Source organism: Pleurodeles waltl, chromosome 7, assembly GCF_031143425.1.
Source record: "Pleurodeles waltl isolate 20211129_DDA chromosome 7, aPleWal1.hap1.20221129, whole genome shotgun sequence".
NCBI lineage: Eukaryota > Metazoa > Chordata > Amphibia > Caudata > Salamandridae > Pleurodeles > Pleurodeles waltl.
Window position 1 is genome coordinate 1,526,653,557 of NC_090446.1, and position 26,465 is coordinate 1,526,680,021.

General features: G+C 46.5%; 1 protein-coding gene across 1 annotated transcript in view; it reads right to left on the reverse strand.

Moving 5' to 3' along the window:
* The window catches only part of ATP1A3 (ATPase Na+/K+ transporting subunit alpha 3), a 300,833-nt gene that overhangs the window by 85,053 nt on the left and 189,315 nt on the right, over positions 1–26,465 (reverse strand). The window contains exons 8-10 of the mRNA XM_069201375.1: positions 16,237–16,505; positions 8,525–8,723; positions 6,439–6,548 (exon numbers count right to left, since the gene is read on the reverse strand). Of these exons, the coding sequence (XP_069057476.1) occupies positions 6,439–6,548; positions 8,525–8,723; positions 16,237–16,505 (578 nt within the window). The remainder of the gene's footprint in view (positions 1–6,438; positions 6,549–8,524; positions 8,724–16,236; positions 16,506–26,465) is intronic.

The window sequence follows — 26,465 nt, forward strand, 5'->3', positions numbered from 1 at the left end:
TGCACTTCGACTAACCACTACTTTTTGCCTTCTGTATTTTACCTTGAATTTATTATATAAACCTTATATTCAAGGTTTATGTTTTACCACCGACTGCAGAGGATTTTTTTCTTTGAAAATGCTATTTGTTATTGTTTGGGTGGTGGGTACGGAGACATTGCCTTATACACGCTTGATATTTAACATCATCCTGATCCTGCTTTATTTCTGTCTTACCAGATAACCGAGATAGCGTCAACACAATCAATATAGTATGTAGTTGCAAGAGGTGGAAACATGACCGGTGAGAAGATGGCAGTGAATATGAATGCATGAAGGCAATATTCATGAGCATTGCAATCAGGGGCATTTTTATAAGCCCCTTGCGCCGCCATTGCATCACTTTATTTGACGCAACGCCAACGCAAACCTTTCAATCATATCTATGAGGCCAAGCAAAGCCACTTTGCATGGCTCTGAATGACCTCGTAGACATGGAGTAAGGTAAGGCAGCGCAAATCACGCCGTTGCCTACTCTGTGTTAGGGAGGTGTTCCAGGAGCGTTGCGGTCAATGTTCCCATGCAACATCCATGGATTTTGACGCATCTCCAGATGTACAAGGTCATGTAATCCTGGGGATACTTCAAAACCTTACGCCTTCCCAGGGGAGGAGCAACGAAGAGAAATATCTTTATTTCTCCTCGTTTTTCCCTCTTTCATAGAAAGAGGAAAAAGCCTCCCAGGGTTGTTTTTCTGCAGGAAGGTGTCCCTTTCTGGACAAAATCAATTCTGTATGCAACCCAGACAGCATGGTGCAAGGGTGCCTGGATTGGCACTGGGCAGCCAAAAGGGTGCCGGTGCAGGGGGAAAGGACAGGAATGCCCCATATACCATATATACAGTGCATTCCTGCCATTTCACTTTGACGGAGGGCAGCACAGCAAAGTGACTTTCTCCATTGCCCTGCGCCAAAACCCCGTAAATGTGCCCCTCAGATGGCACGGTCATAGAAGAACCAGATGCCACAGGACGGACAGGACCTCTGCTCTGTGCAGCACAAGGCAGGATATTTATTCGTCTGAATCGGAGAGAAGATTCCCTGGTTTCTGGATATAGGAAAATCTCCCTTCCCTCAATGTAATGCATAACACCTCCTGACCTTAAGGTTCCTTGAATGTCATGGAAGAGTGAGAGGGAGGGGTTCTGAACATGAAGACCTTACAGGGTTTAGGAAGGAATAGAGAATGGGTGATTGGAACAAGCTCCTGCACCCCCCCCATACTGATCCTAATCACTCTTCACTAATCACTTTCAAATCCCCAAATTAACATTCGCGCCAACAGGAGATTAATCAGATGGAATTGACTGGTGTGCATGTGGTGTAAAGCATCTGGGGATCGCTTCCCCTCTCTCTCGTGGGGGTGGCAGACCAGTGGTGCTGGGACAATTTTCAGAGTGGACATCCTGCTATCCAAGTTACATCACTGAAGTCAAAGGGACTGTGAAAAATGAGCCACGTCCACCCTGCAGGAGAGCGGTAAGGGTTTAGTATTTAGGCAGTGGTACATTTTGGGGCACACTGTTGCAGATATATCACTAAAGCATGGTGTGCTAGCCACTGTCATTTAAAGACAACACATTTTCCATTGAAATTGCAGCAAAATTTGCAGAGACATACAGTTTCACTGATAAAACTGTACAGCGCACAAATGATAACGTGTGACAAATATTTAACATTTGCTCATCAAACAGTGTAAAGTATCTTGATTTGTTTGATTCCTATTAAAATCTTGTTTACATTACTCTTCAGAATTACAAAACGTGCTGCATTTGTGCTTTCCTAACTGCTGGTAGATATTTTCAAATATTTACACAGTTTATTTACAAACATTTAAATGTTCTTATATGTAAGAAAAAAGTTACATTCTACAGCCTTTCCCTTCACGCTCCTGGTACCCACCAAGTCTGTTCACTTTACAAAATCCTTTCATCACTCTCCAGCAAATGTGATGAGCTGAAAACAAAATAACTTTATATTTCTTTTTTCATTTGCCTTCTAAACTCCAGCATGTTGTTTTTGGATGTGTTGCAACACCCAAGAACACCCCTCTGCCCAGCGGCTATGTGGCAGCTCCCACCGTGACATCAGAGGAGTAGCTGTGATGGCAGCGACACCCAGGAGAGATGGATGCTTTAATGAGTAGTATTTGGGTCAAAGAGATTAGGCGGCCTTTGATTTAAATGGGGATGCCCTTTTAACCTGCATGTAAAGTAGTCAATGGTATTTCTTTTTAGTTTTTTTTAACCTTTCCAATGAAGATCTGACACTTTTTTCTGGATATTTCTGTTCTTCTGTATAGGGCTGGGACAAGAAGGACTTGGACTCCAGGTAATGAAGATTACAGGTAAGTAATTGAATCATTACCCAATCGTCTGTTCGCCTCATCCCAGGCTTAGCTGTGCGAGAATACACATAAACCTTAAAATTGAAGCACCCACAATGTCACTGACTTTGTAAAATAATATTTTAGTAGAGATCATTGATCTTAGCAATTACTTCATTGCTACATTCATGACCCCAGAAACCAAAATTATCAGTCAAATCCAAATCTAATTTATAATGAGAAAAAAAAAATATTAGGGTTCTGCCAAATGCAGCCCTTCATATTTCTTTTATGGATATCCCTAAGGCTATGGTTAGATGTCCAGGCAGCTGTTGCTGACCTCCCTTCAAGCTTCCCTGGTGTTTCTTCTGACATGGAAATATATGCCTGGGTGATTGCCAGCCTGGCCCATCTACCCTATGCGGCTACTGTAAATGTTTTCCCTTTATTTGCAAGTTCATAGGAGACACAAAATGCATGAGAAACCCTAAAGGGTTTAGTTCTTTACCGGTATATCAATATAGCAAGTTTTTCATTCAAAGCTAAAGGTATAGCATCAGGGCTTGATGGAGCAGCCACCAGTAAAAGTATCTCCTGGACAACTGATAATGTGTCTGAACCTTTGGTCCTATTTTGGGATTAGGTTTTAAAAACACTTGGTCTGAAAAACATCTAAGAAAAGGAAAAAATAACAAGGCTCCCAATTCATGGAAACTCCAATGCAAGGTTATTGCCACTAGGAATGCCACCTTCGCTGAGAGCCACTATATGTCCTTAGTATCTAATAGTGTAAAGGTTGCAACTTGCAACGTTTATCACAAGTAGAAGATCCCATAAGGGGCTTGGGATTGGTATCATAGGTCTCCTGTGTTTGAACCTTCTGATTAATCTAGTCGATAGAGGAATTATCTTTGATAAATACGCCCATGAATGCCGAAAGCCTTCTATTCCTGACCAATGAGCAATAAAGAGTAGATGGAGCCAGCCCCTTAAGCAAACCATCCCTTAGAAATTCCTAGATTTAAAAAGGGTCAGAATCAATTGCAGAAAGATTCCTATTCCTGCACAAACTTTCAAATATACACCAATGTTTCAAATAAGAATATAATGTTAATGTTTTTCTGGAATTTTGGATTTCTAATGCAGCCTACTTCAAGAACCTAAGTGCTGTAGATCCCTCCTCTCAATTTTCACACCTTCAACTTGGGGGTGAATAGTTGTGTTCTTGACAGCAATGGTGTCCTCAGAGGAGTAGGATCTGTTGGCAGGTGATAGAAGCCTCTATAGCTAGTTGATTCATCATCGGAAACCATGGTCAACAAAACTATAACAGTGCTATCAATATCACCAAGACCCTCTGCTCCAAATCTTCTGAAGCACCCTCATGAGAATGGCCTGGATTGTGTTTGCCATAGTTTTGGGCCACCAGAGACCAATAATCCAACAGATAATGTATGAGAGGCTTTAAACAATGGCGAACCCAAAGAACGACTGCTATGGTTGGTGCTACCAACCACTGTACTTTCAGCCAGTCTGTTGCTGATGCACCAGGTTTTGCACAGAGTGTTCCAGAGGTTTATTCATCTGGATTTTGGAAGAAAGACACTACCCTTCTCTGTGTCTGTGAAGAAAGCTCTTATGGACAACTTCCGTTGTTCCCGGTGCAACAGCAACTTTTGTTGCTTGAGGATGAAACCCAGCAGCACGTGATAAATGCAAAACTCTCTTCCTGGTGATCTTGACTTTAAAGAATTAATCTGCAGAAATCAACCAATCATTATGGTAAGAAAATATTTGAATAATTTGTAGTTGTGAAGAGGCCACAACTGGCGCAAATGCCTTGATGAAAACTTTGGGAGAACACAGTAGGGCGAAGGGGAGAGCTTACAATTCAAAATGCTAGTCTTCCAATGCAAACCCCAGGAAGTGCTGTATTGGTATTTAACAATATATGTATTACAGATCTAGCAACTCCAAAAGTCTCATTGTGATATCAAATAGAACAATGCTTGTAAAGTTAACACCCTTCAAACTCCTCATCCACGCTCACAAGGCTCTCCACGATGCAGGTCCTGCCTACTTCAATGAGCGTCTCAGCTTCCACACACCCACCCGCCAGCTCCGCTGCTCCAACCTTGCCCTCGAACCATCCCCTCATCCATCGTACCACAGCCGTCGGCAGATCCTTCTCTCACCTCGCCACCAAAACCTGGAACTCCCTCCCTGTCGACCTACATCTGACCCAGGACCTCCTGTCCTTCAGGAAACGACTCAAGACCTGGCTATTCGAGTAGTACCAACCCTCCCACAATACCCCTTTTACCCCCCAGCACCTTGAGACCCTAACAGGTGAGTAGCATGCTTAACGATTGACTGATTGATTGATTGATTGAACATCACAAATTTGTTGAGTGTCTTTATTTAATGCGCAGATCTGAATTTTTCGCCAGGACGAGGAATAAAGTGGAATAAACATCTTGCCCTTTCTGTGATGAGAGAAGATGTAGAATTGCTCCTTTCTGTACAAGAGTCTGAATTCCTTAGATTAGGACACATCTCTTGTCCTCTGGTTTGGTAATATGTGACTTTGAATAGTGCTTCTGGTGGAAAAGATTTGAACTTGATTGAATAACTATCTTTTATCTTAAATCGTCCCTCTCCACTCAGTGTAAATTCCTTCCACCTGTCCCCCAACAGAGTCTAGAGACAAGCAGGATTTCAGTGGCTGTGGTTGCAGCTGGGCTTGTTGGAGCTGGAATTTATAAGGAAGACCCCCCACTTCCCATGGCCTTGAGCCGGGGCACGAAAGAGCCAAGTCTTTTCTTGGAAATTTTGAATGGTATGCCTCTGAATAAAATCATTTTGAAATTAAGAAATTCTAAAAGGCTGCAAAAAAAGCTTCTGTTGCTCCACACATATTTGCACTAAATCATGCAACTAAAGTCCAAAACGATTCGGACCCAGGAATAGTAACCAATGTGTTAAATCCCTTTGACTCACATCCAGCTTCCACATTTCGTTTTCCAGAGGGGCTTCTTAGATAGAAGGGACTCTATTCTCAAGCAGCCTCTCCTAGGCATGGATTTGAGGGTGGGCTTCCATCCGCCCATTTCCAGCCCCATTGAGTTTACTCTTTAATGAGACCCTTGGTGGCTATTCAACCTCTGCTCCAGGAAGCACTCACCAGCAAAGCAAACAGCACTGATTTCCTTCCTTCCTGATTCTGTTTTCAGAGTGTTTCCTTGGTCCTATCTCCACCCCAACTCCCTGGTGATTAACGAGCAGTTTTTTAGTTAAGTTTTATAACTGCTCAGATACATTTATCCTGACATACCCACTTCATCTTGTCTAAATCTTCTGAAGACGGTAGCGTCAAGCAAATGTTTGAGGCAAGATTTGCACCTCTGGGTTCATGGGATCCTTGCAGACAGGCAGCAGTTCTCTTAACACAAGAGAGCTCCTTTTTACAGGCACCTCAAGGACATGCCGGTGCTCACCATGTATGATGTGATAGTATGTGCAGGACACTGACATGTCTAATTGGAGCCAACATAGCATAAGACACCGAGCCTGACGATCTCCTTTGGGGGACAGATCTAGAGGCTGCCAGTACAATTCCACATTACAATCTGCAGAAGACAAGCCACCCTATATGCATTTCTTCTTCCATCTCATTCACCAGGGTGTGGTTCTAAGTCTGCAAAGCTGTCTGGTCGAGGGTGCTTCATCAGCAGCTACTTTTGCTGGAGTTAGAACCATGAAAGGCCACAGTGTAAAGATGGTGGACTTTAACAAAATTGTGAGTACGCCATTTATAACATGCTGAGAAACTGCCCCCTCGCATAAAGTGCACATAAGATTTGGGCACTTACAAAGCTCCTCCATCCGGGAGTACGTTTTCAGAGTCCACATAGAATGGTAGCAATGCAATCAGTAAAACTCTAAATAGGATGTCTATTTCTGTATCAGCTATCTTGGAAATTCCAATGGAGATTAGCGGAAAACCACATTTGTGCCCTCACTTCTCTCTGGCTCCCCCGGATGTCCACCGCCTAAGAATGTTTTTTTTTTTACCTTCATCACAGGAATGCCATCGTTGAAGGCTTTGAAGACAGCTCGGTTGCAGAGGCCAGCGATGCGAGACAGTGCCGCCCAGGTGGCCGAACTCTTATCAAAAGAGGTACCTGCGTAGACAGAGGAGTAGAGACATAAGCCAGGCACCTTCCTACACTGTCAGTTTCCAGTTATTGGCACTCTCTTCCACTGGCATTCCTTCTATCCTGTGGCTGATTCTTCTCTCTTCGCCTGATCTTCCTTCTATCCTGTGTCTGATTCTCCTCTCTTCACCTGATCTTCCTTCTGTCCTGTGGCTGATGCTCCTCTCTTCGCCTGATCTTCCTCCTATCCTGTGGCTGATTCTCCTCTCTTCGCCTGATCTTCCTTTTATCCTGTGGCTGACTCTCCTCTCTTCGCCTGATATTCCTTCTATCCTGTGTCTGATTATCCTCTTGTCGCCTGATCTTCCTTCTATCCTGTGGCTGATTCCCCTCTCTTCGCCTGATCTTCCTTCTATCCTGTGTCTGATTCTCCTCTCTTCACCTGATCTTCCTTCTATCCTGTGGCTGATTCTCCTCTCTTCGCCTGATCTTCCTTCTATCTTGTGGCTGAATCTCCTCTCTTCGCCTGATCTTCCTTCTATCCTGTGTCTGATTCTCCTCTCTTCCACTGACCTTCTTTTCATCCTGTGTCTGATTCTCCTTCCTTTACCTGATCTTCCTTGTATCCTGTGTGTGATTCTCCTCTCTTCATCTGATCTTTCCCCTATCCTGTGTGTGACGGTCCATCTCTTCAGCTGGCCTTCTTTCTATCATATTGTCTGGAGGTACCTCATGCCCCTGCCTCCCACTGCCCTCCCTTCTATCCTGTATCTGATGCCCCTCTCTCCAGCTGGCCTTTTTCTGCCCTGCGGCTGATACTCCTCTCTTCAGCTGGCCTTGCTTCTGTTCTGTCTCTGATGGTCCCTCTCTTCACTTAGCCTTCCCTCTATTTTCTGTCTTATAATCCTCTATGCTCTGTCCGATGCTTTTATCCTGTGTCTGGTGTCCCTCTCTTCAGCTGGCCTTCCTTCTCTCCAGTGTCTGATATCCCTCTAAGCTTTATCTTCCTTCTTTCCTGTGTCTCTCATATCCCTCTAAGCTTTACCTTCCTTCTTTCCTGCGTCTGATGTCCCTCTAAGCTTTACCATCATTCTCTCCTGTGTCTGATATCCCTCTAAGCTTTACCTTCCTTCTCTCCTGTGTCTGATATCCCTCTAAGCTTTACCTTCCTTCTTTCCTGTGTCTGATATCCCTCTAAGCTTTACCATCATTCTCTCCTGTGTCTGATATCCCTCTAAGCTTTACCTTCCTTCTTTCCTGTGTCTGATATCCCTCTAAGCTTTACCTTCCTTCTCTGCTGTGTCTGAAGCTTTACCTTCCTTCTCTCCTGTATCTGATATCCCTCTAAGCTTTACCTTCCTTCTCTTTTGTGTCTGATACCCCTCTAAGCTTTACCTTCCTTCTTTCCTGTGTCTGATATCCCTCTAAGCTTTACCTTCCTTCTCTCCTGTGTCTGATATCCCTCTAAGCTTTACCTTCCTTCTTTCCTGTGTCTGATATCCTTCTAAGCTTTGCCTTCCTTCTCTCCTGTGTCTGATATCCCTCTAAGCTTTGCCTTCCTTCTTTCCTGTGTCTGATATCCCTCTAAGCTTTACCTTCCTTCTGGCATTCCTTCTGTCCTGTGACTGACTGTTCCTACCATCAGCTGGCCTTCTTTCTATCCTATGTCTGATATCCCCCTCTGTTCTTCATCTGGCCTCCCTTCTGCCCTGTTTATGACAATTCCTCTCTTAAGCTGTCATTCCTTCAATCCTGTATCTGATGTCCCTCTCTTTAGCTGACCTTCCTTCTGTCCTGTGTCTGATATTCCTTTCTTCACCTGGCCCTCCTTCTGTCCTGTGTCTGATATTCCTTTCTTCACCTGGCCCTCCTTCTGTCCTGTGTCTGATGGTCCTGTCATCTGATGGCCTTCATTCTATGTGGTGTCTGGTGATTCTCTCTTCTTCTTTGGAACCCGCCTTGCCCCATGTCTGATGGGGCTATTGACAGTGGTCAGGGCTTACCAGACTGGTCCTCCGTAGTGTCGGCCTCGTGGATCTGGTTGTCAAACCACATGTGTGCCACGGTCATGCGGTTCTGGGTGAGGGTGCCTGTCTTATCCGAGCAGATGGTGGAGGTGGAGCCCAGGGTCTCCACGGCTTCCAGGTTCTTCACCAAACAGTTCTTGCGAGCCATTCGCTTGGCAGTCAGAGTGAGACAGACCTGGGAAATGAGAAAGAGAGTTGAAGAGCAGTAGAACAACTTCTCTCAATAAAGGTTCCTCATTTGTTTTCGCTTGTTACATCCACCGTCCATTTTAAGCATGTGTGTCTCAGCCGTGTGGCCTTGAATTGTGACCTCTGGGCAATACTCAGTATTAATTTGGTTGCTCCCCCTATCAATCTGCTAGATTGAGGTTACGCCCAAAGTGCACCCCACACAGGGCGCCTCTTATTGTACACTCCATAGACTATGGGGAAATTAGTGATTCATGGCACTTGACGGATATGAAGGTGATTTCTGTGAGACCACAGCATAACAATAGTTGTTTCCTGGGTTAAGGCCAGTCTTACTTCCTTGTCCTTGTAGCAGTCCTTGGAGGAATGCCTTTGAGACCCCAAGGCATTTCACACTTGTGATATATGGAAGTCTTCAATATTCAGGCTAGTCTTATCAAGAAATGAAAGACTGACTTGGCTTCCTGAAAATATATCACAGCTCTTTTTGGGAGAGCTCACATTTGCACCAGGGTTCCAACTTGTGTTTGGTCCACTCAGCATTCCAGGGGCCCTTTTACAATCTCCCTCTTTGTGAACCCACTTGGAGAGACTCGTCTGTTTCCACTGATTATTTATATATATATAAAAAGAACAAAGGTTACAGGGACGTTATAGTTAGGTTCAGATTTTACACACAAAAAAAACACAGAAATTCATCAGTTATAGTTCTGCTTATCTCAAGAAACTTTGACTCATGCCTAAGGTAACTATAGCTCGCGTGCCTGCCATGCGCAGTTGTCTCATCAATAATGTTTTGGGAATTGTTACGGTGATATTATCAATGATTCCATAGAAGATGTCATAACATGTAATATATGGAGGAATTAGCAGTGCATGGTGATGGCACAAGTTATAGTTACCCTAGGGCACAAGTTATAGTTTCTTGCGATAACTATAGTCGCTGAATTTCTATGGTTTTGTGTGTGTAAATTCTGAACCTAAATATAACTTCCCTGTAACCTTTGTTTCTTGAGTGAATTTCAAAGGTTTTTTTACCTCTATATCCTAACTATAACGTCCATGTGACCTTTGGCTTTTTCAGTGATTTTCTAGGTTTTTTCAATGTAAGGTACTATTTAATTACCATATGTTAATCCAACCACCACCGCGAATGGCCTTTGGCCGGGTGCAGCGGGGGTTGGCCGCAGCCGCCAGGCCCTGCAGCCAACCCCACGCATGCAGCCAAACCCACGCTGTGGGTGTGTGAGTGGGTGTGTGAGTGGCTGTACCGGTGTGTGTGACTGGGATAGTGTGTTTGTCTGGGTGTGTAAGTGGCTGTGTATAAGTCGGTGTGTGTGTATGTGTGAGTTGCTGTGTGGGTCTGTGAGTGGGTGTGAGTGGTTTTGTGGGTCTGTGAGTGGGGGTGGGGTGTGTCTGTATGAGTGGGTGAGTGGTTGTGTGGGTGTGTAACTGGGTGTGTGAGTGGGTGTATGAGCAGTTTGTGGGTCTCTGAGTGGGTTTGTGAGTGGCTGTATGGGTGTGTGAGTAGGTGTGTGAGTGGTTGTGTGGGTGTGTAAGTGGGTATATGAGTGTGGGAGTAGTGTGTGAGTGGCTGTGTGGGTCTGTGCTGGGTGTGGTAGTAGTTTTGTTGTTCTGTAAGTGGGTGTGTGGGTGTGTAAATGGGAGCCTGAGTGGGTCTGTGAGTGGGTGTATTTTTTTTAATTGGGGTCTAGATCTTCATATCCATTGCTGATTCTCACAGGGTGCTGCGCTGAGCACCGCAGAGGATACACAGATCATTGTGTGCCCCAAATAAAAAAACTTTTGGGTAATTTCTTGCCATGGGGGGTCCTTCGGAGACCCCTTCATCAGCCTCATGATGTCAGGATACCTCTAGCCTGACCCTTTATATTTTATATCCCACAGGAACTGTGTCCCAGATCAGAAAATAGTGGCCGCAACTTTCCTGTCAGATTGCTGCCAGCCAATCACGGCATTGCTAGTGGTGCGTGGATCTGTGGATTCACTGTGGTGGATCCGCGTCTCTAAATATACATAAATCTTTTTTCTTTAAGGTTCCAAAACTACAGAACTGATTTAACCAAATTACAAAACAAGATATTTCTGGACCAAGATCTAGATTTCTGCCCAATTTAGAGTAATTTTGTCCAGCGGTTTGGTCTGTAGCCATCCCTAAAATCCCTATGGGAAATTACATTGTGAAAAAGTGTTTTGGGACCCCCTCTTTTTCTCATCTCCTGCTTGTCGTATCATCCCAAAACGTTCCAGACAGTAGCTGCGGTGAGTGGCAAACTTGTTTTGAAAATGTCATGAAGGTCCTTCAAATATGGCTAAAGTTATTAGCAAACAACAATGCTTTTCCTATGGAAACTAGGTCCTAACTATAAAAACCAACTGGCGACCGCCAGAAGGTAATATATCTTTCGTTGAACATTTGGGGGGTCATTCTGACCCTGGCGGTAAAATCCGCCAGGGCCAACGACCGCGGGAGCACCGCCAACAGGCTGGCGGTGCTCCCATGGGCATTCTGACCGCAGCGGTACAGCCGCGGTCAGAAACGGAAAACCGGCGGTGTACCGCCGGTTTCCCACTGCCCTGGGGAATCCTCCATGGCGGCGCAGCTTGCTGCGCCGCCATGGGGATTCTGACCCCCATACCGCCATCCTGTTCCTGGCGGTTTTGGCCGCCAGGAAGAGAATGGCAGTATGGGGTGTCATGGGGCCCCTGGGGGCCCCTGCAGTGCCCATGCCAATGGCATGGGCACTGCAGGGGCCCCCGTAACAGGGCCCCACAAAGATTTTCAGTGTCTGCCATGCAGACACCGAAAATCGCGACGGGTGCAACTGCACCCGTCGCACCCCTTCCACTCTGCCGGCTCCATTCGGAGCCGGCATCCTCATGGAAGGGTGTTTCCCGCTGGGCTGGCGGGCGGCCTTCTGGTGGTCGCCCGCCAGCCCAGCAGGAAACCCAGAATACCCGCGGCGGTCTTTTGACCGCGCAGCGGTATTCTGGCGGTCCCAGCCAGGCCGGCGGCTTCCGCCGCCGGCCGGGGTCAGAATAACCCCCTTGGTGTCTACATCCCTCACATCATTTGTGGAAATGCTATAGAAGATGTGCTCCGTTGTGATCAGTGTTATTTTTGAAGGAAACACACCTTTTCACTTAGCTGGTTTCTTGGCAGTCTCTTTCCCCTAGATCTGGATAAGAAGTGGCTATCCAGTGCCAGGCTCTCTTAATTTCTCAAAGAAGGCGATTCACATTAAACACTGCACGACTGCCGCGCTCTTTACTCTTCACCATTACAAACAACAGGGATCTCTTTCACTTCACAAAACTCCATCCAAGACAAGTACGCTTTACATATGGACGCATATGCTCTGATCAGGCCTTGAGAAAGTCTTGATGACGAAACACGTGTCGGCTGTAGATCATATATTGGAATCATTGCTTGTTGTGAAGAATAAATCATTAATCAGCACCAATACGTGTTCAAAACGTTATGTACTCATCATATATAGCACAAGACTTTTTGGACTTTTGCAGTGAGCCATGGTAACTTCTGAAAACTTGTCTAGCCTCACTTGGAGTTGCTCCAGTCGGGCAAATTACATCCTTGGTCGTGGGTGTGAACACCAGAACGGCACCTATTGGACATTGTGCATGTTTGAATATTACAGTTTCCCCTAAAATACTGTTCTTGTGTTTGGGATGTGCGAACCAGAGAGCATAATCACCTCTATTTTGTGAATTATTAACCAGAACACCACCAGTCGCTGCGTCCCAGAGGCTGGGTATCAGCATAGAAAACCGAAGCACACTGCTCGGAGTAGTCAGTGGGAGCTGACGTGTATTGTAAATGGGTACTCTGGTGTCACAAGCCCTCCGGCGACTTAGCACTCCCATTGGGTGACCATGTTCCTGCCCTTGGGCACCAGCCTGTCTTAGGGTAGTGATAATGAACATTCACAATTTACTAGAAATTGTCTGAGAAACTAAAAGGTAGATACTGCGTAACTCAAATATTTACACACAACATTCTAAATGTGTACTCAAGGCTATAACTTTAAAAGTAATAGTTGCTTCATTTCAAAATATGACCAGTTAGTTAAAAATAAGGGATACCATAAGCGCCAAATGTTTTTAGCATCTCCTAAGGTCAAGAAACAGTTTCAGACCTATGCCCACAGCTAACCTGAGGACATGCTCATGTCTTCAAAAAAAACATGCAAAGTATTTTACTGATGCGCTGTTTACAAGGTATAGTCAATGAGGAAAATGGCGGGCCAAATACTGCAATATGTCAGTTTGTTCTGATAGGTTTTTCCTTAGCACCCTTTTCTCACTGGACCTGGGTGCAAGAAAAAAATGGGGCTGCCTTGAATGCCGCCGTAGAAATTAAATGAACGGCTGTTGGATTTAAGAAGTGTTAAGAAAGGCATGATTAGGAGAAGAGGGATGGCGGTGAGCCTTGGGAAGCCCCATACACGTCAGAGATGACATCAGAGATAAAAGTACCTGTGATTTGGCCTCAGTATCTTCTTCGATTCGGACTAGGTGTGAGTGGTGGGGGTTGGCGTGGTCAAGTGTCTCCACGCGCTATACTCTGTTACCTTGGGCATGACTGTGATTGGGAACCAGGTCTGACGGGTCAGTGGCCTCATCCGTCCTCTCTAGGGATCTATGTCGGACCATAGGTCCAAAAGTTTGGATCCCTGCAGATCCCCTCACTTTTCCTTCCTTTGAAGTCAAGAAAATGAGTACCCTTAAGTTGGGAAAGAAAAATATGTTAATGTCAGTAGCACCACAAGTTGCCCTCTGTGTTGGTGTGCAGCTAGCTCTCCAACCACACCTTTTATGATTGGTGTGCTTTCAAAGCATGACCGTCTTCAATGTTTTAAAGGAATTAAATCACTACTACTTGTCGGAGAACTTTGAATGGACAAGGCCAACTATCAGACTCTGGTTGCTCAAGGATGTATGGTCCATGAAGGGATGCTCCACAAGGGGCTGAGGATGGAGAAGAAACAAAGGCTGGTGCTGAACACTTCCATTAATTGGCTACATGTGAGGGAAGAATGCTCTTCATGAGTTGTGCCTTGATGGTATATATTAGGCCTTGTGATGGTTTAAGGGTTTAAGGAGACATGCACCTTGGGCTGTAAAGACAGGGTATATGTGCTTGTTGGAGGTGGCGGGTGATGACATGGTATTGGACATAAGTGATCATATGTGCATGGTGTGGGGTACAGTTATTGTATATCTTGACGGATGTTTTGTGCGTGTGGGGTTCAGAACAGTATGGATGGTTGAAAGAGTTATTTTGTGTAGTTATTGGTTGCTCAGATTCGAGTTGTAAGGACATTAGGAGTTGTATCTAAAGTAACACCAGGTATTTCCAATGCAGTGATACCTCTTGTATCTAAGGTAACACCAGGTGTTTCCAATGCAGTGATACCTCTTGTATCTAAGGTAACACCAGGTGTTTGCAGTGCAGTGACACCTCTTGCTCCAAGAGGGTGAAGTTAACCACAGGCTGTCGGTGGGGTGCTGGCAGTACATATGAGGGTAAACATGTCTGAGGGTTTGGTACAGATTATATTTAGTTTAGATGTTTATGTGTTGCAGGTGAAAGAGAGAGACGGGGTGTATAAGCCGATACTTGCCTGTAGACTGATACCTGACAATACATTTGGCACAGGTCCATTGCTTTACGTGTAAAACAAAAAGAGCCAGACCCAAGTTTTTCTAAGAAGTCTTTTCACGCCACTGCCGCGTGTTGGGGTTGCAGAAAATCAAGGCTGTTTAGTCCTACGTTCGCCTCACGCCTCGTTCATATATCACTGTACTCTCTCTGACCCTACACTGCATTCACCCTTTACCACTCTTTTAACGTCTTTCTCTTCCTTCTTCTTCCCCCCTTTCGCTGCTTTTCTCTCTCAAGTTCTAGGTAAAAGTCTAACGATTACAAATACGTCCCCAAAAAAGAGTCCCGGTGGAAACCACCTGCAACCACTGGCTTGAATTAGGCACCGCGTAGGTCTGTACGTAGTGCAGTCTGATCGGAGGTCCATTGTGTATGAGGTAGGGGGCCAGTGATGTGGAAGATGAGGAGGTGCAATTAGTCCAAGAGAAGGACACAAGCCATCCAATAAGGGTCTGGTGCGCCACTGGAAGAGGTGACTGAGGGTCTTCGTAGTCCAAGAAAGGGAAACAAGCCATCCAGTAAGGGTCTGGTGCGCCACTGGAAGAGGTGACTGAGGGTCTTCGTAGTCCAAGAGAAGGAAACAAGCCATCCAGTTAGGGTCTGGTGCGCCACTGGAAGAGGTGACTGAGGGTCTTCGTAGTCCAAGAGAAGGACACAAGCCATCCAGTAAGGGTCTGGTGCGCCACTGGAAGAGGTGACAGTGGGTCTTCGTAGTCCAAGAGAAGGACACAAGCCATCCAGTTAGGGTCTGGTGCACCACTGGAAGAGGTGACTGAGGCTCTTCACTTTGGTGTAGGTAAGTTCTTGGATGGGAGGGATATGAGGTTGTTGATGAGAGTGGGGAATTCAGATCTAGGTGGGGAGCTGGTCAAGTATACGCAAGTGTTAAACCCTTAGTAGTAAAAGATTTTGTTGTGCGTGGTGCCCCAAGACTTGAGACCCTAAGGGATTTTAAGAAAAGACATGGTGCTCCTTGTAGCGTGAGCGCCAGGGGTAAGCTTATTTGAAGGACTGGGGGTGTTTTGTGGTGGTTGAATTGCTTATGACAGAAGCCTGTTGGATGTTGGCGATGCCTACACCTGATGCAAGTTAGGATTGTTCACTCTGGCCAGTAGTTGACATGTGTAGATGTGATAGTAAGTGCTTGCACTCTGGGGTGAACGGGGATAGGAGCTTTGTAGATTGTGTTTCATATATAACAGGATGCATAAGAATGGGGGAACTTCCAAAGTGAGGATTGAGAAGCATGCACCCAACATTGTTGGAGAACAGTGGTGAGAAAGGTAAGAGTGGGGTGCACTTTGAGTGGGCGTGAGGGTGTAGTCTGTGTGCGTGGACTTTCTACTGTGGGTGTGACCTTCACAAACCATCTACAATTGTTGGGTTTAGTGAGAAGCGGTGATCAGTAGGTATGACTGGCAAGCGTGGTTGGAAGCAGAAGGGGGTAGCTGAGAAGTGCTGAAAGTGTCTGCAGGAAGGAGTTGGTTTTGGGGGGCAATGGTATAACAGTTGCAATGACAGGCAGGGAGATGTGGGGGTCAGTACCCCAAATCCACAGTGAATCAGGGGCCTGGTCAGTACCAGGACAACTTTTCAGGCTACAGTGGTTTTGGAAGAGTGGACAGCTTGCAGTTTCTGGAGCATGTTGGAGGAGAGAACAGTCACCCACACCCCCTCAGTCTTGGCCAACTGGGAGTGTAGGTATGCATTCCCCTTGGGCTGGTACCTAGGACCCTCAGGCTCAGCAAGCCTTGCACACAAGCACCCTGTTGTATGGTGTTAGGTGACGTACCGTGACCGTGGCAAGCAGCCCCTCAGGCACGTTAGCCACTATGATGCCGATGAGAAAGATGACGGCCTCCAGCCAGGAATAGCCCAGGATGATGGAAAGGATGAAGAAGGAGACTCCCAGGAAGACGGCCACGCCTGTGATCAGGTGGATGAAGTGTTCAATCTCCTTGGCAATGGGTGTCTTGCCCACTTCCAGCCCAGAGGCCAGTGTGGCAATGCGACCCATCACAGTGCGGTCACCTGTGGCGATCACCACACCACGCGCCGTCCCTGCACATGAAGACAAAATTAGATATTAGTAAGAGTACATGAAAAAAGGAGAGATAAGATGCAAAGCCAGATGCTCATGAGTGCAGAAGGATCATATTAGGGGATGAGAGCTGCAGATGAGTGCAGGTAGTCCATACAGAGGGAGATAAGCTAGAAAGTGCTAAAGGTTGTCTATTTATACATTGCTTGGTTTCTCAGGAGTGAGTGTCCTCTTGCTGAGACAGATGTTAATGTGCAGAGAGGCACCAGCCATGCATCAGCTGAGCTTTAAATGAGACCTCAATGGGCAGAGATTGATGGCTCTGGGGTGAGATAAGCTACACAGCAATCTTGTAATTTATATGAAGTCTGCTGTTACTCAGGACCGGTCGTCCTGTTGCTCAGAGGGATGTTAATGTGCATAGAGGCATCAGCCATGCATCAGCTGAGCTTTTTATGAGCTGTCAATGAGTAGCGATTGATGGCTCTGGGTGAGATAATCTGTAAACTGAGACATTATTGACCAAAGATGGACCCACTATTGTGAGAAAAACTAGAAAGTGAGACCTTCATGAGGGGTGACAGAGCAGCTAAAACTGAGATAAGCTGCGAGGTGAGGCATCCCTGAGCAATGATGAACAAGCTGTGGATGACAGATGAGAAGCTAGACATTCACTGGGAAAAATAGGCCAAATGTAGGTGAGATGAACTGTTAGATGAAATGGCAATGAGAGCAGATGAGCCAGCAATAGGTGAGATAAGCTGCAAAAGAAAAGGTTACTGAGCACTGGTGGACTAGACGTAAGTGAGATGGGTGCACAGCAGATCACTATTGAGCACAGATGGATCAGACATAAGTGAGATGGTATATAACAGATCACTATTGAGCACCGGTGATATAAGTGATATGGATGCACAGCAGATCACCATTGAGCACTATTGAGCACCGGTGATATAAGTGAGATGGGTGCACAGCAGAACACTATTGAGCACAGGTGGACCGGACATAAGTGAGATGGGTGCACAGCAGATTACTACTGAGCACAGATGGATCGGACAGAAGTGAGATGGGTGCACAGCAGTTCACTATTGAGCACAGGTGGACTGGACATAAGTGATATGGGTGCACAGCAGATCACCATTGAGCACTATTGAGCACCGGTGATATAAGTGAGATGGGTGCACAGCAGAACACTATTGAGCACAGGTGGACCGGACATAAGTGAGATGGGTACATAACAGGTCACTATTGAGCACTATTGAGCACCGCTGATATAAGTGAGATGGGTGCATAGCAGATCACTATTGAGCCCAGGTGGACTGGACATAAGTGAGAAGGGGACACAGCAGATCACTATTGAGCACTGGTGGACGAGACATAAGTGAGATGGGTGCACAGCAGATCACTATTGAGCACAGATGGACCGGACATAAGTGAGATGGGTAGGCAGCAGTTCACTATTGAGCACAGGTGGACCATGCATAAGTGAGATGGGTGCACAGCAGATCACTATTGAGCACAGATGGACCGGACATACGTGAGATGGGTGCACAGCAGATCACTATTAAACACAGATGGACTATACATCAGTGAGGTGGGTACATAACAGATCACTCTTGAGCACTATGGAGCACTGGTGATATAAGTGAGATGGGTGCACAGCAGATCACTATTGAACACTGGTGGATGAGACATAAGTGAGAAGGGGGCATAGCAGGTCACTATTGAGCACTGGCAGATGAGACATAAGTGAGAATGGGACAGAGCAGATCACTATTGAGCACTGGCGGATGAGACATAAGTGAGATGTGTGCACAGAAGAACACTATTGAGCACAGGTGGACCAGACATAAGTGAGATGGGTGCACAGCAGTTCACTATTGAGCACAGGTGGACCAGACATAAGTGAGATGGGTGCACAGCAGATCACTATTGAGCACAGATGGACCGGACATAAATGAGATGGGTACAGAACAGATCACTATTGAACACTATTGAGCACTGGTGATATAAGTAAGATGGGTGCACAGCAGAACACTATTGAGCACAGGTGGACCGGATATAAGTGAGATGGTGCACAGCACATCATTATTAGGCACAGATGGACCGTACATAAGTGAGATGGGTACATAACAGATCACTATTGAGCAGAGGTGGACCAGGCATAAGTGAGATGGGTACATAACAGGTCACTATTGAGCACTGCTGATATAAGTGAGATGGGTGCACAGCAGAACACTATTGAGCACAGGTGGACTGGACATAAGTGAGATGGGTACATAACAGGTCACTATTGAGCACTATTGAGCACCGCTGATATAAGTGAGATGGGTGCATAGCAGATCACTATTGAGCACCGGTGGACGAAACATAAGTGAGAATGGGACACAGCAGATCACTATTGAGCACTGGCGGACCATACATAAGTGAGATGGGTGCACAGCAGATCACTATTGAGCACAGATGGACCGGACATAAGTGAGATGGGCACATAACAGATCACTACTGAGCACTGTTGAGCACTGGTGATATAAGTGAGATGGGTGCAGAGCAGAACACTATTGAGCACAGGTGGACTGGACATAGGTGAGATGGGTACATAACAGATCACTATTGAGCACTATTGAGCACTGGTGATATAAGTGAGGTGGGTGCACAGCAGATCATTATTGAGCACAGATGGACCGGACATAAGTGAGATTGGTACACAGCAGTTGACTATTGAGCACAGGTGGACCAGGCATAAGTGAGATGGGTGCACAGCAGATCACTATCAAGCACAGATGGACCAGACATAAGTAAGATGGGTGCACAGCAGATCACTATTACACACAGATGGACTGGACATAAGTGAGATGGGTACACAGCAGTTCACTATTGAGCACAGGTGGACCAGCCATAAGTGAGATGGGTGCACAGCAGATCACTATTGAGCACAGATGGACCGGACATAAGTGAGATGGGTGCACAGCAGATCACTATTAAGCACAGATGGACTGGACATAAGTGAGATGGGTACATAACAGATCACTATTGAGCACTATCGAGCACTGGTGATATAAGTGAGATGGGTGCACAGCAGATCACTATTGAGCACTGGTGGACGAGACATAAGTGAGCAGGGGACATAGCAGATCCCTATTGAGCACTGGCGGACGAGACATAAATGAGATGGGTGCACAGAAGAACACTATTGAGCACAGGTGGACCAGACATAAGTGAGATGGGTGCACAGTAGTTCACTATTGAGCACAGGTGGACCAGACATAAGTGAGATAGGAGCACAGCAGATCACTATTGAGCACAGATGGACCGGACATAAGTGAGATGGGTACAGAACAGATCACTAATGAGCACTATTGAGCACTGGTGATATAAGTGAGATGGGTGCAAAGCAGATCTCTATTGAGCACAGGTGGACCAGGCATAAGTGAGATGGGTACATAACAGGTCACTATTGAGTACTGCTAATATAAGTGAGATGGGTGCACAGAAGAACACTATTGAGCACAGGTGGACCGGACATAAGTGAGATGGGTACCTAACAGGTCACTATTGAGCACTATTGAGCACCGGTGATATAAGTGAGATGGGTGCATAGCAGATCACTATTGAGCACCGGTGGATGAAACATAAGTGAGAAGGGGACACAGCAGATCACTATTGAGCACTGGCAGACAAGACATAAGTGAGATGGGTGCACAGCAGAACACTATTGAGAACAGGCGGACCAGCCATAAGTGAGATGGGTGCACAGCAGATCACTATTGAGCACAGATGGACCGGACATAAGTGAGATGGGTACATATCAGATCACTACTGAGCACTATTGAGCACTGGTGATATAAGTGAGATGGGTGCAGAGCAGAACACTATTGAGCACAGGTGGACTGGACATAAGTGAGATGGGTATATAACAGATCACTATTGAGCACTATTGAGCACTGGTGATATAAGTGAGATGGGTGCACAGCAGATCATTATTGAGCACAGATGGACCGGACATGAGTGAGATGGGTACACAGCAGTTCACTATTGAGCACAGGTGGACCAGGCATAAGTGAGATGGGTGCACAGCAGATCACTATTGAGCACAGATGGACCGGACAGAAGTGAGATGGGTGCACAGTAGATCACTATTAAGCACAGATGGACTGGACATAAGTGAGATGGGTACACAGCAGTTAACTATTGAGCACAGGGGGACCAGGCACAAGTGAGATGGGTGCACAGCAGATCACTATTGAGCACTGGCGGACGAGACATAAGTGAGATGGGTGCACTGAAGAACACTATTGAGCACAGGGGACCAGACATATGTGAGATGGGTGCACAGCAGTTCACTATTGAGCACAGGTTGACCAGACATAAGTGAGATGGGTGCACAGAAGATCACTATTGAGCACAGATGGACCGGACATAAGTGGGATGGGTACAGAACAGATCACTACTGAGCACTATTGAGCACTGGTGATATAAGTGAGATGGGTGCACAGCAGAACACTATTGAGCACAGGTGGACCAGACATAAGTGAGATGGATGCATTGCAGATCACTATTAAGCACAGATGGACCGTACAGAAGTGAGATGGGTACATACCAGATCACTATTGAGCACAGGTGGACCAGGCATAAGTGAGATGGGTACACAGCAGTTAACTATTGAGCACAGGTGGACCAGGCACAAGTGAGATGGGTGCACAGCAGATCACTATTGAGCACAGATGGACCGGCCATAAGTGAGATGGGTGCACAGAAGATCACTATTAAGCACAGATGGGTACATAGATCACTACTGAGCACTGGTGGACGAGACATAATTGAGAAGGGGACATAGCAGATCACTATTGAGCACTGGCAGACGAGACATAAGTGAGAAGGGGACACAGCAGATCACTATTGAGCACTGGCGGACGAGACATAAGTGAGATGGGTGCACAGAAGAATACTATTGAGCACAGGTGGACCAGACATAAGTGAGATGGGTGCACAGCAGTTCACTATTGAGCACAGGTGGACCGTACATAAGTGAGATGGGTACATATCAGATCACTATTGAGCACTGGTGATATAAGTGAGATGGGTGCAGAGCAGAACACTATTGAGCACAGGTGGACTGGACATAAGTGAGATGGGTACATAACAGATCACTATTGAGCACTATTGAGCACTGGTGATATAAGTGAGATGGGTGCACAGCAGATCATTATTGAGCACAGATGGATCGGACATAAGTGAGATGGGTGCACAGCAGTTCACTATTGAGCACAGGTGGACCAGGCATAAGTGAGATGAGTACATAACAGGTCACTATTGAGCACTATTGAGCACCGCTGATATAAGTGAGATGGGTGCACCGCAGAAAACTATTGAGCACAGGTGGACTGGACATAAGTGAGATGGGTACATAACAGGTCACTATTGAGCACTATTGAGCACCGCTGATATAAGTGAGATGTGTGCATAGCAGATCGCTATTGAGCAGCGGTGGACGAGACATAAGTGAGAAGGGGACACAGCAGATCACTATTGAGCACTGGTGGACGAGACATAAGTGAGATGGGTGCACAGCAGATCACTATTGAGCACAGATGGACCGGACATAAGTGAGATGGGTAGACAGCAGTTCACTATTGAGCACAGGTGGACCAGGCATAAGTGAGATGGGTGCACAGCAGATCACTATTGAGCACAGATGGACCGGACATACGTGAGATGGGTGCACAGCAGATCGCTATTAAGCACAGATGGACTATACATAAGTGAGGTGGGTACATAACAGATCACTATTGAGTACTATGGAGCACTGGTGATATAGGTGAGATGGGTGCACAGCAGATCACTATTGAACACTGGTGGATGAGACATAAGTGAGAAGGGGGCATAGCAGGTCACTATTGAGCACTGGCGGATGAGACATAAGTGAGATGGGTGCACAGAAGAACACTATTGAGCACAGGTGGACCAGACATAAGTGAGATGAATGCACAGCAGAACATTATTGAGCACAGGTGGACCAGACATAAGTGGGATGGGTGCACAGCAGATCACTATTGAGCACAGATGGACTGGACATAAGTGAGATGGGTACATAACAGATCACTATTGAACACTATTGAGCACTGGTGATATAAGTAAGATGGGTGCACAGCAGAACACTATTGAGCACAGGTGGACCGGACATAAGTGAGATGGTGCACAGCACATCATTATTAAGCACAGATGGACCGTACATAAGTGAGATGGGTTCATAACAGATCACTATTGAGCAGAGGTGGACCTGGCATAAGTGAGATGGGTACATAACAGGTCACTATTGAGCACTGCTAATATAAGTGAGATGGGTGCACAGCAGAACACTATTGAGCACAGGTGGACTGGACATAAGTGAGATGGGTACATAACAGTTCACTATTGAGCACTATTGAGCACCGCTGATATAAGTGAGATGGGTGCATAGCAGATCACTATTGAGCACCGGTTGACGAAACATAAGTGAGAATGGGACACAGCAGATCACTATTGAGCACTGGCGGACCATACATAAGTGAGATGGGTGCACAGCAGATCACTATTGAGCACAGATGGACCGGACATAAGTGAGATGGGCACATAACAGATCACTACTGAGCACTATTGAGCACTGGTGATATAAGTGAGATGGGTGCAGAGCAGAACACTATTGAGCACAGGTGGACTGGACATAGGTGAGATGGGTACATAACAGATTACTATTGAGCACTATTGAGCACTGGTGATATAAGTGAGGTGGGTGCACAGCAGATCATTATTGAGCACAGATGGACCGGACATAAGTGAGATGGGTACACAGCAGTTGACTATTGAGCACAGGTGGACCAGGCATAAGTGAGATGGGTGCACAGCAGATCACTATTAAGCACAGATGGACCAGACATAAGTAAGATGGGTGCACAGCAGATCACTATTACGCACAGATGGACTGGACATAAGTGAGATGGGTACACAGCAGTTCACTATTGAGCACAGATGGACCAGCCATAAGTGAGATGGGTGCACAGCAGATAACTGTTGAGCACAGATGGACCAGTCATAAGTGAGATGGGTGCACAGCAGATCACTATTAAGCACAGATGGACTGGACATAAGTGAGATGGGTACATAACAGATCACTATTGAGCACTATCGAGCACTGGTGATATAAGTGAGATGGGTGCACAGCAGATCACTATTGAGCACTGGTGGACGAGACATAAGTGAGAAGGGGACATAGCAGATCACTATTGAGCACTGGCGGACGAGACATAAATGAGATGGGTGCACAGAAGAACACTACTGAGCACAGGTGGACCAGACATAAGTGAGATGGGTGCACAGTAGTTCACTATTGAGCAAAGGTGGACCAGACATAAGTGAGATGGGTGCACATTAGGTCACTATTGAGCACAGATGGACCGGACATAAGTGAGATGGGTACAGAACAGATCACTATTGAGCACTATTGAGCACTGGTGATATAAGTGAGACGGGTGCACAGCAGATCACTATTGAGCACAGGTGGACCAGGCATAAGTGAGATGGGTACATAACAGGTCACTCTTGAGCACTGCTAATATAAGTGAGATGGGTGCACAGAACAACACAATTGAGCACAGGTGGACTGGACATAAGTGAGATGGGTACCTAACAGGTCACTATTGAGCACTATTGAGCACCGCTGATATAAGTGAGATGGGTGCATAGCAGATCACTATTGAGCACCGGTGGATGAAACATAAGTGAGAAGCGGACATAGCAGATCACTATTGAGCACTGGCAGACGAGACATAAGTGAGAAGGGGACACAGCAGATCACTATTGAGCACTGGCGGACGAGACATAAGTGAGATGGGTGCACAGAAGAACACTGTAGGAGGCTGGACTGGCTTGTAGTGAGTACCAAGGGGTACTTACACCTTGCACCAGGCCCAGGTATCCCTTATTAGTGTAGAGGGGTGCCTAGCAGCTTAGGCTGATAGAAAATGGTAGCATAGCAGAGCAGCTTAGGCTGAACTAGGAGACGAGTGAAGCTCCTACAGTACCACTAGTGTCATATGCACAATATCATAAGAAAACACAATACACAGATATACTAAAAATAAAGGTACTTTATTTTTATGACAATATGCCAAAATTATCTCAGTGAGTACCCTCAGTATGAGGATAGCAAATATACACAAGATATATGTACACAATACCAAAATATGCAGTAATAGCAATAGAAAACAGTGCAAACAATGTATAGTCACAATAGAATGCAATGGGGCCACATAGGGATAGGGGCAACACAAACCATATACTCTAGAAGTGGAATACGAACCACGAATGGACCCCAAACCGATGTGACCTTGTAGAGGGTCGCTGGGACTGTAAGAAAACAGTGAGGGTTAGAAAAATAGCCCCCCCCAAGACCCTGAAAAGTGGGTGCAAAGTGCACCTAAGTTCCCCAAAGAGCACAGAAGTCGTGATAGGGGAATTCTGCAGGAAAGACCTACACCAGCAATGCAACAACAATGGATTTCCAGACAAGAGTACCTGTGGAACAAGGGGACCAAGTCCAAAAGTCACGATCAAGTCGGGAGTGGGCAGATGCCCAGGAAATGCCAGCTGTGGGTGCAAAGAAGCTGCCACCGGAGGGTAGAAGCTGAGGATTCTGCAAGAACGACAAGGGCTAGAAATTTCCCCTTTGGAGGATGGATGTCCCACCTCGTGAAGAGTTGTGCAGAAGTATTTTCCTGCAGAAAGACTGTAAACAAGCCTTGCTAGCTGCAAGGGTCGCGTTTAGGGTTTTTGGATGCTGCTGTGGCCCAGGAGGGACCAGGATGTCGCCAATTGAGTGAGGGGACAGAGGGGGCATCCAGTAAGACAAAGAGCCCACTCAGAAGCAAGCAGCACCCGCAGAAGTGCCAGAACAGGCACTACGAAGTGGAGTGAACCAGAGCTCACCCAAAGTTGCACAAGAGGGTCCCACGAAGCCGGAGGACAACTCAGGAGGTAGTGCAATGCAGGTTAGAGTGCCGGGGACCAAGGCTTGGCTGTGCATGAAGGAAATCCTCTGTGAGTGCACAGGAGCCGGATTAGCTGCAAAACACGTGGTTCCCAGCAATGCAGTCTAGCGTGGGGAGGCAAGGACTTACCTCCACCAAACTTGGACTGAAGAGTCACTGGACTGTGGGAGTCACTTGGACAGAGTTGCTGAGTTCAACGGACCTCGCTCATTGTGCTGAGAGGAGACCCAGAGGACTGCTGATGCAGTTCTTTGGTGCCTGCGGTTGCAGGGGGAAGATTCAGTCGACCCACGGGAGATTTCTTCAGAGCTTCTAGTGCAGAGAGGAGGCAGACTACCCCCACAGCATACACCACCAGGAAAACAGTCGAGAAGGCGGCAGGATCAGCGTTCCAAGGTCGCAGTAGTCGTTTTTGCTACTTTGTTGCAGTTTTGCAGACTTCCAGCGCGGTCAGCAGTCGATTCCTTGGCAGAAGGTGAAGAGTGAGATGCAGAGGAACTCTGATAAGCTCTTGCATTCCTTATCTAAGGAATTCCCCAAAGCAGAGACCCTAAATAGCCAGAAAAGGAGGTTTGGCTACTTAGGAGAGAGGATAGGCTAGCAACACCTGAAGGAGCCTATCAGAAGGAGTCTCTGACGTCACCTGCTGGCACTGGCCACTCAGAGCAGTCCAGTGTGCCAGCAGCACCTCTGTTTCCAAGATGGCAGAGGTCTGGAGCACACTGGAGGAGCTCTGGGCACCTCCCAGGGAAGGTGCAGGTCAGGGGAGTGGTCACTCCCCTTTCCTTTGTCCAGTTTCGTGCCAGAGCAGGGCTGGGGGATCCCTGAACCGGTGTAGACTGGCTTATGCAGAGATGGGCACCATCTGTGCCCATCAAAGCATTTCGAGAGGCTGGGGGAGGCTACTCCTCCCCTGCCTTAACACCTTTTTCCAAAGGGAGAGGGTGTAACACC